Source organism: Pteronotus mesoamericanus, unplaced genomic scaffold (assembly GCF_021234165.1).
Source record: "Pteronotus mesoamericanus isolate MK-2021 breed Mesoamerican mustached bat unplaced genomic scaffold, CSHL_Meso_final contig_82, whole genome shotgun sequence".
Classification (NCBI taxonomy): domain Eukaryota; kingdom Metazoa; phylum Chordata; class Mammalia; order Chiroptera; family Mormoopidae; genus Pteronotus; species Pteronotus mesoamericanus.
Window position 1 is genome coordinate 17215768 of NW_026555265.1, and position 13459 is coordinate 17229226.

Here is a 13459-nt window from a genome sequence, read left to right on the forward strand (position 1 = left end):
ACATTAATCAAAGCACTCATGAAAACAACTAAAAATTTACTGTATTTTTAAGTTTATAAATTAAAGACACTATATAGTTAAATACATGTATGAATAATGTATTATAAATATTGTATTTAATAATATACATATACATATGAAACATATATATAGCGTAAGTTTAAAGTTTGAAAAAACAGTATTTGAATTGGTAAATTTTAAAAAAGGTATTACTTTTAAAATCAAAGTTAAGACAGAATTTTGTGCACAAAATTACTGCGAGTGCAGTATCAGTATTCGCTCCCTCACACACACACAACAGTGTCTAATAATGACAAATATAGGTGTGGTTCACTGATTAAAATAAATTTCTACCATCCCATAAATATGTAATGAAACGAAGAAAAAAATACAGCATGGATTCAGTAAAGGACAGCATTTAAGAATGCAGGTTCTAAACTGAACTAATAAGCAAAATAGAGACAAGACTCAGAGAGAGCAGGCTGACAGCCCCAGGGTAGGGGGGAGGGCTGGGGAGGTGAAGAGATGGAGCAGAAAAAGCAAAAAGAGAGAGAAAGAACTCCCGGAGCAGGTGTGGTGGGTGGGGAAAGAATGCAGGTTCCCCGTTAACCAAGTTGTAACCTGTTAGCTGGGAAAAACTGTGGGAGGCTATTTCACCGCAGCGTGTGCCTCCTATTCTCAGGTGCCTATCAGCTGTGCCAAAGTGAAGGGAAGCTCAGGGGACCGCAGAAGTTATCCATCTACAGTTTAGCCTCTCAAAAGCACATTACCTCGTATTCCTCCGAGTTTACTTCTTCAGGTTTTATCATTTCAAGTTTGGCTTGAGCAACTTTCATTATGTTGTGACACCTTTAAATAAAAGAAATATATTCCTAAATCAAAAGCAAAATCCATAAAAACTGAAAAATCTATGTTATACGAAACAAAACTATCCAACACGTGAAAATGAAATCCACTGTCACCGGGGAAACAACTCCCAAATAACTTAAGTGAAAAATGTATTTTGGGACCAATGCTGGATAGTTACAAAGTATATATAAAAGACAGTCTCAGTCATTCTCAGTTAAATTTACTATGTTATATTTATATATAGTGTTTAAATTATATTCTATACATAAAGATTGCATACGTAGAAAAATCTGTTTTGAAAATAATTTATCGAGCAAGCACAAGAGACATTAAATTTTATTTCCCCCCACATGGCATTACTTGCAAATAGTAAAATAGAATTCAAAATGTGCCTATTATTTCAGATAAAAATGGAAACACTCCAACCAATTTTATGATCAGAATTACAGCTAAAGAAATCCCCACAAAATATATTTAGTTATCACATGCATCTTACTTTGTCTTTTAAGCACAACAGAAATTAGGTTATCAAAACAAACTATTTGCAGTCCCCTGGACAAATAATTGCAAAAGAATGAAAAAAACGTGATTATTCCACAAAGCTCTTCCCCAAATTCAATAGCATATATTCACTGGAATGCAGTGCATTAACAAATAGATAATAAGGGTCATAATCAGTTATACTTCTGAGCTATTTGTAGTCATATGTAACAAAATAAACGATGCCCCCTATTAAAACTGAAATAGCCAATACACTCTCTGAGCACTCACTGTCTAGTAGGTATCGTTCAAAACCATTTACCTGAACTATTTTACTTAATCCATGGTGAGGCAGGAATTAATCCTAGATGTCTGTTTTTCCTCACATTCTCCTCTGCTAAACATATTCTTCATTTAGTGTTTTTGAAACTGTCATACAAGGATAATCACTTATTTCAGAATTAAAATGAGATAGTGAACTCCAAGACAGCATACATGTTTTCATATTCTAAAATAACTTCCAACACTTTGATCTTTACCTGACACCTACCTTTTTAAAATAGTACCCATTCTGAATTAAAATTTAAAATTTTAACATTAGCGAATAGTTTTATAGAAGCTTCTAAGATAAAATATTTTTTCTGCAAGTCAAAATTAATTTAACCAATTATCTGACTCAAAATATTCATAGTGTAAAGGTTGAGAAATTCTTTTCTCTAAATATGGAGTCCTACAAGGCAGTGAATATAGTGTACTCTTCTGTATCATTGTGTTGCTTAGTTCAATACCCTGGTTCACAATTAAAATGTAATAAAACGATCTGAATAATTTTAAGTTCAAGCTTTTAAAAGTCATGGTTATAAACTGTAGATAAATTACAAAACAACTGTTTGAATTAAGTAAAGTAATTTTGTGCTTCATTTATTGAAATGTCTTTGTGTATGTATAAAATAAACATTCAAATATTGCATTGGGAGCTATAAAGGCAAGAACAATTTGAGTATATGAATTAGATATTTCATATTTTTAAATTACCTCTCATCAAAACTCAAATTTCTGTCTCCAAATTGTTCTAGCAATGTTTTCTCAATGATTTTCTTTGGTGCCTGGTTCTGGATAAAGTAGACCACTACATGATGGAGACGGTAATCTGTCTCTGGTGGGGTATCTTCTTGGGCCAATTTAACCAGCCTTGAATACTCCAACTTAATTGCCTAGAAAAAGCAACACAATGTCAGTTTTTGTTAATTATAACAATTAAATCCTTCAATGTTTTAACTTCAATTGTTACTGCAGACAAATATGCTTCTCCTTCCTTTCAAAGTATTATAAACAAGGCAGTACATCTAAGAATGTTGTTCTATGTTCCTCAGATTAAAAGAATTTTGTAAGAAAGTAACCACAGAAGCCCTCCCCTACTAGTTCATTATATAAATGTTCTTTTTGTTTCCACACAGAGAAGTGGAGAAATAAATAAAACATTTAAGTTTACTGTGAGAATAATTATGTAAAACTTAAACAATTAAAAGCCTGGTCAAAGTCCATTCAGAAGTATCCTAAGATTGACATACTAAGTATCTCCTATCCTATACTTTCTAGTATCGGTTTGATGTGGCCTCTAATATTCCAGTTCTAGGGCTCCACTTGGATACCCAAAGACAATGGCTGGCTCTTGAATGCCTAATAGTATTACTATAATTAAGTTTTAGCTGAATAGTCGACAAATAAGGCGTGAAAACGCAAGCCTCAAGATTGTAGTTACCATAGAAGGAATCCCTATTGCTTTAAAAATTTGCATATTAATATAATTATTTATTAATGAATATTATCACTATTATTATCACATTGTTGCTGGCATGTATTTTTTCTTTAAGGATGGAAACACCTCATAATTTATTTTTATTTTTAAAAAATATTTATTTATTTTTAGAGAGCAGGGAAGGGAAGGAGAAAGAGAGGGAGACAAATGCTAATGTGCAAGAGACACATGGAACACCTGGCCTCTCGCACCTGGCCCGCAACCCAGGCATGTGCCCTGACTGGGAATTGAACCATGATGTTTCGGTTCACAGTCTGGTGCTCAATCCACTTAGCCACACCAGCCATGGCTAATTTATAACAAATTATGATGGAAAATAAATACTAATATGTTTCCATACATGAGCAAATGATTTGAAAATATTTGCTCCTATAGAAATATACAGTTATATACATTGAATAGTGCTATATACAAGAAACCTGTATGATTAAAGATAATTTTTAAAATACTAATTTATATTAGGCATTTAAATTTTAGCTTTAGTAACCATAAATATTTGGAGGCTGCATGTAAAATATATTACAGATTATCTATTTTATTGCAAGGGTTTTTCTTTGTCAAATGTATGCCTTTCTTAAGCAATTCTTGGGCATACAGATATTACCACCTATATGACTATTTTAGATAAGGGAGAAAATATAACTAACAAACATTAAATAAAATGCTCTAGGTATATATTGTAATACTTTGTTAAGAAGAATGCTAGTAGGTCCTTCCATATAGCTTATGATTATAAATAAAGTGTGTGTGTGTGTGTGTGTGTGTGTGTGTGTGTGTGTATTCTTAAGAATATACATGTCATTCTAAATCTTAGAGCTATGGTTAAAAACAGCCATGAAAATTAACTATATCTTGACATGTAAGATTATCAAAGTTCACTTCTTGGCATACCTATAGCAGACATAAGCTTTGCCTAGAACTCTTTAAAATAACCTCCCTATTTTCCCAATTTGAAAAAAGGCACATGTTCATTTAATAACCGTACTAAACTTGAGAAAAAACGTAAAACAAAAAAATTCAACTGTTCTTCCTTATTATGCGCTTAGACAATGACTGTTATGGGCTATTACAGGGTGTTTTGAATATTTTAGATACTGTGGTTTTGACCAAAATTAGTATGCCAAAATAAATTACATTTGTATTGAGTATGTTAAATATTATGGTTTACAGATAGAAATAATACTAAATGGTTATCCATTTCCTACCCACTTTCAAAATAAAGACTGTGATTATTTTATAAATAGTAAATAATTTCTATTAGAGAGCTGGGATATACATTTATCTTCTTTTACTCTAAGATTATGTTTATTTCTTGATTTTGCTCTACTTAAGGTCCTAATTTTCACAAGTAAATGCTAAATTTACAATCTATAGGTGTTTAAACCAGTAAAGTTATGTTTTAATTTCTAGGAGTAATTTTTCAAACACACACAAACCATTTTTTACCAGCGTACATTCCTCATTTTTTAAATTTAATTTTCTAACTTTTAAAATATACCTCAATCATATCTATTCCTTCAGTGTCGGTATATTTAGCAGGGCTCTATACAATCTATTATTAATACAGTTAATACTGTTGAATTGTTAAATCTGCCTCATGTTAATTCCTCGGAGGCCTTTATACTTAGAATTATGTTTGTTCTTGCCATACTTTCCTTAATTATTACACATACTGCAACGACACCGCCACACATTTACGAAAATGAATGTGACACTGGTCACGAAGCGACAGAACTGCTTTACATTTAATTTTTAAATTTCTTTTCACCAGTCCTTTAATAGGGTCCTACTAATCAGGCCCAACGTTACCTATTCAGTCTTACTTCCTCTTACTCTTCAACGAAGACCCCTCCATCCACCTAGGGTAGGCTCTTCTCCCCAGATGCACACATGCCTTTGTTTCTTAAATTCTCCACATGCATGATGTCTTGTCTTGTTCACTCCCCATCTGTCTACAGATGACTCATTCAGTAAGACTAGTTTAAGTCTCTTTTTTGAAATCTTCAGTTCTATAGAGTCAAATGATTTCTACCTAAACATTCTTTTACTTTTCTAAATCAATTATAAAATCATTCTTAATTTATAACTTCTCAGAGGCTTATTTTGACATAACTATACATATAGACACATTAGCAGATACCACATATACAAACACACAATATACTCTGGAGGCTGTAAGCTATAAGGGAAAATTGGCTAGACTAAGATTCTGAAAGCTAGGATATCATTTACTAATTGTGACATAAAACCAGTCACATAATTCTCCAAGTCTTAATGCTTTTATCTCTAAAATAATGTTAAATACAGAGAAAGAGTATGTCTATATATAAATAAATATGTACATTTAAAATGTTTATGGACTGTTTTTTAAAGACTGACACTGTACCAAGAGATGAAAAAAACCCACTTCACATTCTAGGGATCAGCATCATGTAGGCTATGGTTTTTTTTTGTTTTTTTACCACAATGCAATACAAATAGAATTAAAACTAAAGAGAACTCTCCAATTAAACACTTAGGAATTTAAAAATCCTGTTTTAAATAAGTAATTTTTGGGCCCAAAGTATCAAAATTATATTAATATTGGGAATATGAGATAACAAAATATATGACACAGACTGGTAATCAAAAAAAATTCCAACTTAAGAAAAGCAGAATAAAATTAATGTCAAGAAGCTAAAGAAAGGACAAAATCCAAAATAAATTAGAATAAAATAATGTAGCAATTGGACACAATCAATTCTTTTTCTTTCAAAAAAACTAAATGAAAGACCAAAAAATGAGAGAAAGCTCAACAGCATAAATAAGAAAGGTGATAATACCAAAAATACAGATAAAAGTTTTAAAAACCATAAAAGAATAATACATATAACTTTATGCTAATAAACTATAACATCTTGATTAAACAGATGATCATCTACTAAAATACAAATTACCATGATTGCTTCAAGAGGTAGAAAAACTGAAGAGACCCAGCAAAACAATAGAACTGAAAAGGTTGCTCCCGATCTGTACTCAACAAAGGAATCAGGCCCACACTGTTTTAGAGCTGTGCTGTTATGCCAAATATTTAAGGACAAGATAGTTTCTATCATTTTTAAACTGCTCCAAAGCCTGAAAACAGAGAAGAGTCTCCTTTCTGACTATAAGGGGGACCCCAAAAATGGAATTTATTTATAAAAATTGTGTATTTATTCTTATATATTTAAACTTTAGATACCTTCAAAGTACTATTTGATGCAATATCAAGGTATTTTTGCATTGCTTGGAACAGCTTTTATTTTGATGCCTTTTACACTGCTGCAGTTTTTTTGTTTTACTTCTTCCCCATCAGCAAAACGTTTCTTTCTGAGGTTTTTTTAATCCAGGGAAACAAAAAGAAAGTCACTTGGGACACAGGGTGTGATTGGGTAAATAGGGAAGATGGGCACAGGGGTCATGCCATTTGTAGTTAAAAACTGGTGAACACTCAGTGCAGTGTGGGCAGGTGTGCTCGTAAATCACCCATCGTGAAGTGGGCAAATGCACTGAAAGTCTTCAAAAAAATTCACTGAAACTAAACATAGCCTCTCACAATGTCATCTGGTACAACAACACAGATGGGTTCCTAGAACGCTCACCTAATGGGGGAAAGCCTGTTCTACAAGGGGCCTGCCCTCCAGAAGATAATTCCATTTTTTGGGGTCTCCCCTCATATGAAAGGCTAGTTTAATCTGACTATCAACCCTTCTGTTCACTGCAGCATTATTTACAATTGCCAAGATTTGGAACCTGCCCAAGTGTTCATCAGTAGATGAGTGGACTAAACAAATACGAGACATTTACACAATTGAATACTACTCGGTTGTAAAGGAGAAGAAAATTTTACCCTTTGCGACAGTTATGGATGGACATGGACAGCATTATGCTAAGTGAAATAAGCCAGCCAGGGAAAGACAATTATTATAGGATTTCACTCATACGTGGAATCTAATGAACAAATTGAACTAACAAGCCAAACAGAGACAGACTCATAGATGAAGAGCAGGCTGACAGCTAAGGCGGGCCGGGGGTGTTGGGGGGGGTGCAGGGGTTGAGCAAAAAGGAAAAAGGACTCAGACGTGGATGGCAGTGTGGTGGCTGCGGGGGGAGGGGTAAGGGTATAAGGTGGCTAAACGGTAATGGAAAAAATACAATAAAAAATTTAAAAATATAAAAACTGTATCAATTTATTTGTGAACATGGATCTTAACATCCATATTCATTTTTGATAGGCTACACTGTGCATAAAGAGAATATATAGGAGTAGATGGTGTTCACAATGATTTTTTAAAATGTCACTGTTAAGATCTTTTATTTCCAAGATTAAGAATTAAAGAGAAACCTGTTCAGCATCTCAAATAGATGCATTAAAAAATTTCTAAATTCCCATACCAGTTTCAAAAAACCCTCTTAATTATGAATTTAAGACAGTACTTGTAGATTTGTAAGAGGAATCTTTAAAAATTTCAATGTACTTTAATAAAACTCGAGACATTCTCATTAAATAAGGAAACCCTAAGGATTTTTTTTGTTGTTTAAATTAAATTAGTCATTTACTCTGCTAAGAAATTTGATTCATCTGTAAGTTGCAAATTGTATTTTGTCATTTATCTTTAAATTTGTCTTCAGTGTCTTACTGTGTAGAATTTAAAAAATCTTTTAAAATATACCAGTATTTTCTTCATGGCTTTGGGCTTATATGAACACTTCCAAAATTATGCCTCTCTTCAATTCTAGTATTTTTGGGATTTTACTTTTTTGTTTAGATTCCTAATATAGAATTTCATTTTCTCTAAATAGAGAAATAGCCAGTCCACACATGAAAATTTAACTAATGCATCCTATAAACACTGACTTGAAATATCATCTTTATCACACATTAAGTACCATTTATACGTGGGTCTGTTTGGGTCTCTCTATTCCAGATGTATTTTATATCCCTTGAATAAACAAAGGAGTAATAATAGGCATTTCAAAATTAAGAGTGAGAAAGTTATGTCAACTGGAAACAATTGTTATGAAGCAATGAAATAAATATTAAAACACATTCATAATATGAAAGTGTTAAGGAAATGAAAAAAGTTAAACTAATCCCACAATTATAATTACCATCTCCACCTACCACCCCTGTACATACACATACAAGGAACTAGTACTTTGAGAATATTATTCTTTTATGTCGTCTGGCTTTTATTTTTGTTCATCACAGTAGCCCTGCACTGCCCTTCGCTGGATTTCATTTTTGTATGATAGAAACTTCTGTCTTTAAGTCACTATTTTTTTGGGGGGGGGCGGGTTCTGTTAACAGTGAAAACTAATCCTAACAAATAGTCAAATTGGGAGAAAGATCTAGGTGAGTATTTTTCCTCATTTATTTTTCCAGATCTGCCTGTTTATTAACTCTTCCATATTATACCTTTACAGTGCAGACTCCTTGTGGGGGCTGACTCAGCAACTGACTGACTGGGCTGGCTACTTCTAATTCCCAGGGGAAGCCTCATAAGCCCACTACCCAAGCCTGATGTCAGTTTCACTTTGCAACTTACATTTTTATCAGTAAAGAAGTTAACACTTTCATCACAGGTCTACCACTAGGAAACCAATACTAAGTAACAATTAGTCTGATTATAGGAAATCCCTATCTAGAAGTACTCCAGCACAGAGTTGAAAAGTTTTTTTTCCTAGCTAAAAGGCCAACATAAAGTAAACCCAACAAAGATGTGCTATGTATACATACTGGACACCTCTATATTGTTGAGTGACTACATATTGCACATATTACTTTTGTTATTCACATGACAGATTTCCTAAAATTATGTATTATCAGTTAGAATTTTCCAAACACTAGTCATTTACTATACCAAAAATACACATTAATTATAAACAAATGATAATATTTACATAGTTACATGCATATATAATCCTCAATTACACATGTGTAAAAATAAAATGTACACAAACTTTAGAAATTTGTTGCTGCATTAAAAAAGAGGGTAAACCAAGAAAAAGAAATATATGAGATATTCCAGATGTATTTTCATCTGGAAATACACACAGGACAAGATGTAAAAGGCACCCCCGGGGCGAAGGTGAAAGGAGACCTCAGGGCAAAGGAAAACCAGTACAGGCTGCAAAGTGCCAGACAGACTTCCCCAAGAAGACAAAATTCACAAAGAAAAGAATACGAGAGGATTTTAGCAAATGGTGGAGAGTTCAGAAGTGAAACAGTGATACACATACAAAATTAAGCAAACCAAAAATACAAAACTGACTCCAAGGAGAATGAAAGCTGAGGTTAAACAAAGTAAAATAATAACGTTTTGAATTTAGCTCAATCCCGAGCAGCACACACAGAAATAATACAAAGACTTATGACTTAATCGACATGACAAGATTTTATGTCGGGGTGGGAGCAGGGGGGACAGACAATGAAAGTGGAGAGATGGGAACTGTTTGTGGGGCTGGGATAAGAAAGAGGCTCATTGTTCACATCCCATGGCAGGGAATTCAAAGAAAATGTGTAAACTAAGAATTGTAACAAATAAACAAACAAAAACAAGCATTCTATTTAAAGTTAGGGAAATAATGCCAAAAGGACTAGATAAAATAATTGAAAGTTGTTACCACAGGGGAAGGGCTGGGGTGAGTAGTGTTCGTAGTATGTATAATTAGTGGACTCTTTAAAATATATGCAGAGATTAATTTAATAAAAATGAGACTTCCAATTCAACTTAAAGATACCCAACTTGATAAAAAATGACAATGGCACTGTAAATGATAGATAAGTTTTCCATGAGAAATAGATGAAAACTTCAGAAGGCATATACCCAATGTTTTTTAAGAAAAGAAAATAGACTACCTAGGAATAAGGATGAATTTTTAAACTTGTTTTTTGTTTTGCTTTGTTTTGTTTAAGATTAACTTTTTAACCTTTTTTTAAGGGACCTTACTAGGGTGATCAGCTTGTCCTGGGACCATTTTGCCAGAACTTCTACAGTTTAGCACTTTAGGTTCCTGTCTCCCAGGATTTCCCACAGTATTGGGCATACCAGGATGGTGGGTCATTCTACTCCAAACAAGTGCAGAAGTGTTTGTTGATATAGGCTACTATGCAGAAGGCATTTGTTTTGTACTATATACTGAAAGAAATACTGAAAATAAGCAGTTTTCTGGCTGAGTTTGATGATGGCAGAGTACAAAAAATTAAGAGGAAACTTTAGATTTTTATGTAAAGTTAAGGGAACATGTGCTGGTTGGAGTGAATTATAACTCAGTAACCTTGCTTTTTTTAAATAGAAAAAACAAAGACTAACAAGGTGACAGGAGTAGAAAAATATGGGTAGATTTTTGGTTAATCTAACTGAAACGACAAAATATACAGTGTTTTCATTTTTCAAATATGTAAAAGCAAATAATATTGCAATAAAACACTGTAAGGATCCGGATTTAGAGGGGAAAAAGACTGAGTCACTGAATAATGCATCAGCTTGATGCTCTCACATGTCTTGAAATGACTAGGATATCAAAAATTAACCGTACGGAAAACACAAGAGATTAGAAAAATAAAAAGATAATACACGAATCAATCATTTTACAAACCAACCAATAAAAAAGCAATTTAGCACCATGTGATAATAAAATTAAATAAAAATATTGTAAGATTGACTAACAGTATTACCAATGAGGAAAAAAAAACTATTATCAGAAAGTTACTCAGTTCTTAGTTTTGTTCATCAATACCCTTTATTCCTTTCAAATACAATAAAAGCACAAAACACCATTCAAATTTCCCCTAACAAATCAGAGGTGCACTACGAGGGTAACTCAGGTAAAATGCTTTGTTTTTGTTGAATTATTTGGATTAAAAGAAATAATCAGTCTTAGGATTCATGCACAAAATTAACCCCCAGAGCATCAGGTGACCGTGGCTACGGTGGAAAATTACACAGGAAATCAAATTGAATTCAAGTAAATAAAATACTTTAAGTCGTCTAATTTAGAAAATAAGAAAATAAAATGAAAATGTTCATTGTACCTTAAAGAACCCTGCTTCAGGGCCACACCTGTCATATACACTTCTGGATTTACCTATCGCCATGATAATACCTTGCATGTTCGGTGTCATCATGATCTGCCACAAGGGATTTAAAGTAAGAATTTCTGAATGAGTAATGTAAAAAAAAATGTAAAAACCACAATAATTTCTTCACATGCAAGTTAGAATTCCTTTATTTTTCATTATTTATAATCAAATATGGCATATTTTATAGCAAACGCAATCCAATATGCATGTAAGTATGTTTCAAAATCATCTATACAGGGCCACATCTAGTTTATATGGTGCCTTTGTGCAAAATGCAAAAAGGCATTTTCTCTGAATCAAATCATTTTAAAAAGACACCTTCTTCCTTCTGGACCAATTAGAAAAATGTGCTGCTCTATGAGTAAGAGAACCATACAGAGCTAGCAACAATCTTTTTATTTAAAAAGGTGCCTCTTCATTAAGGCTTGAGGAGCTCAGTCAGCATAAGCTCACCTTCAACTCTACTTCTGCCCATTGCCTCAGCATCCCTGCAAAACCATACAACCAAACATCCGTAACAGTAGCCCTGTATCCATAGGACTTAGTTCCAAGGCACATGCACTGTTAAACCACCACTCCAGTGAATTAAAAAACAAAGCAAAACTCTGCTGGCAGCATAAGCATTGCACAAAGGAGAGTGTTAAATGATTAATCACAATTCTATTTTTTTTAAATGCCGGAAGGCTCATCCTAAAACAAGCACTTAGGTGCCTGATAAATAAACTAGCATTTTTATTAAAAACATAATAATTTCCAAAATTTTCAAGTACCAATATGGTATTAAAACAGTTAACTAGGACAACATATTGATATTAAGTACTATACTGAAGTGTATTTTTGCTTTCATAATAGTTTATTATTCTTAGCTGTTTATATTTTAAAATACCTGCAAAATGAAATAATCAAGGCACTCTGGAGCTATTATATTAATCAAGAGACTGCATCAATCATCTCTGGTTGACTGAACTTATTACTCATGGTATTTATTTTGGATTATATAATGAGAATTGCAATAACAAAATTCTTAAGAAAAATTCTTTTGACCAGTTCTTATCTCAGATACCTGCTTCTTATTCTCATTATAGTCATACTTTCTTACATTGACACAGTAAAACTGATGTCTTTATCACACCTGATTTTAGTATCATAAAGACATTTTAACTAATATAATAGTTTAATTATAACCTTGGAGTAAGCCTAGAAGACTTAATTCTTATCTATGCCAGTAAAAACTAATAAATGATAGAATCCAAGGTGCTCTCTATCGTTACGCCAAAGCAGCTTTCCTGACCCTCCCTGAAATATGGAAAATACCAAAATGTAAGAGTCTTAAGAGAAAAATGGAGGTGCAGGGAGAATATGAGGGGACCGAATACAGTAAATTTTCATCTGGATTCCCAAAAAAACATATCATGAGAAGCAAAAATGCCTGCATACTGTTAGAAAACTAAGTATATGAGAATTAATAGTAATTAATTAAGAGGTAAGAAGAGATAAAATGGAGGTCCCACTGTGTATAAAACACTGGTAGTCATTCAGCAACTGTTGAAGAATCATTCAATTCATAGTCACATGGAAGTTGCAGAAGTAAAAATATCAATTATCACTTTGCAATTAGGATGTATGTTCTTTTGGCAGGAAATGGTGGGCAAAGGATTATAATAAATAATTCAAGTATAACTGGAAAGAAAAACAAAAATTATTTTTAAAATGTTCAAAATTTTTGCTATTCGAACAAACCTTATTGCAATGTATCAACCTGAGAGTAAACCAATCCTGTATCTGCATAAAAGAACATTAGAAACATAACATTATACTTTTTAAAAATTCCATTAGCTTTCTGCTTAAATTTCCATTTGAAATTCAAAGCTCTGTGAGCAATTAATTGGTAATTTCAGACGAGGGGTGGCAAAGCTGTATGTTCTGTAGCAAAAGACGTTAAGTGTGCGGGTGCGGGCATGCCCAAAGTACTTGTATTAAGTGGCAAAAAGTAAGAAGGAACAGTGCAGAGTGCTATGACAAAGGTACCTCATCATCATAACCCCCCTCCTTTGACTCAATCATAAATTTCCCTACATGAGGAATCGCCACCTCTACAACTTGCTGGTTAGAAGGTGGTTGGCTTGGAGTACCTTCAGGTTTCTGCAGAAGAAAATCATTAGCATGAACATTAGAAAAGAGAACAATGGAAGCACCCCATTTAAGTA

General features: G+C 33.0%; 1 protein-coding gene across 2 annotated transcripts in view; it reads right to left on the reverse strand.

The window, feature by feature from the left end:
* Positions 1 to 13459, reverse strand: part of USP25 (ubiquitin specific peptidase 25) — a 125014-nt gene that overhangs the window by 12649 nt on the left and 98906 nt on the right. The window contains exons 19-22 of one of the 2 annotated variants that reach the window (XM_054585220.1): positions 13281 to 13394; positions 11205 to 11300; positions 2365 to 2543; positions 771 to 849 (exon numbers count right to left, since the gene is read on the reverse strand). In XM_054585220.1, the coding sequence (XP_054441195.1) occupies positions 771 to 849; positions 2365 to 2543; positions 11205 to 11300; positions 13281 to 13394 (468 nt within the window). The remainder of the gene's footprint in view (positions 1 to 770; positions 850 to 2364; positions 2544 to 11204; positions 11301 to 13280; positions 13395 to 13459) is intronic. The other variant, XM_054585221.1, reaches the window with a different exon arrangement.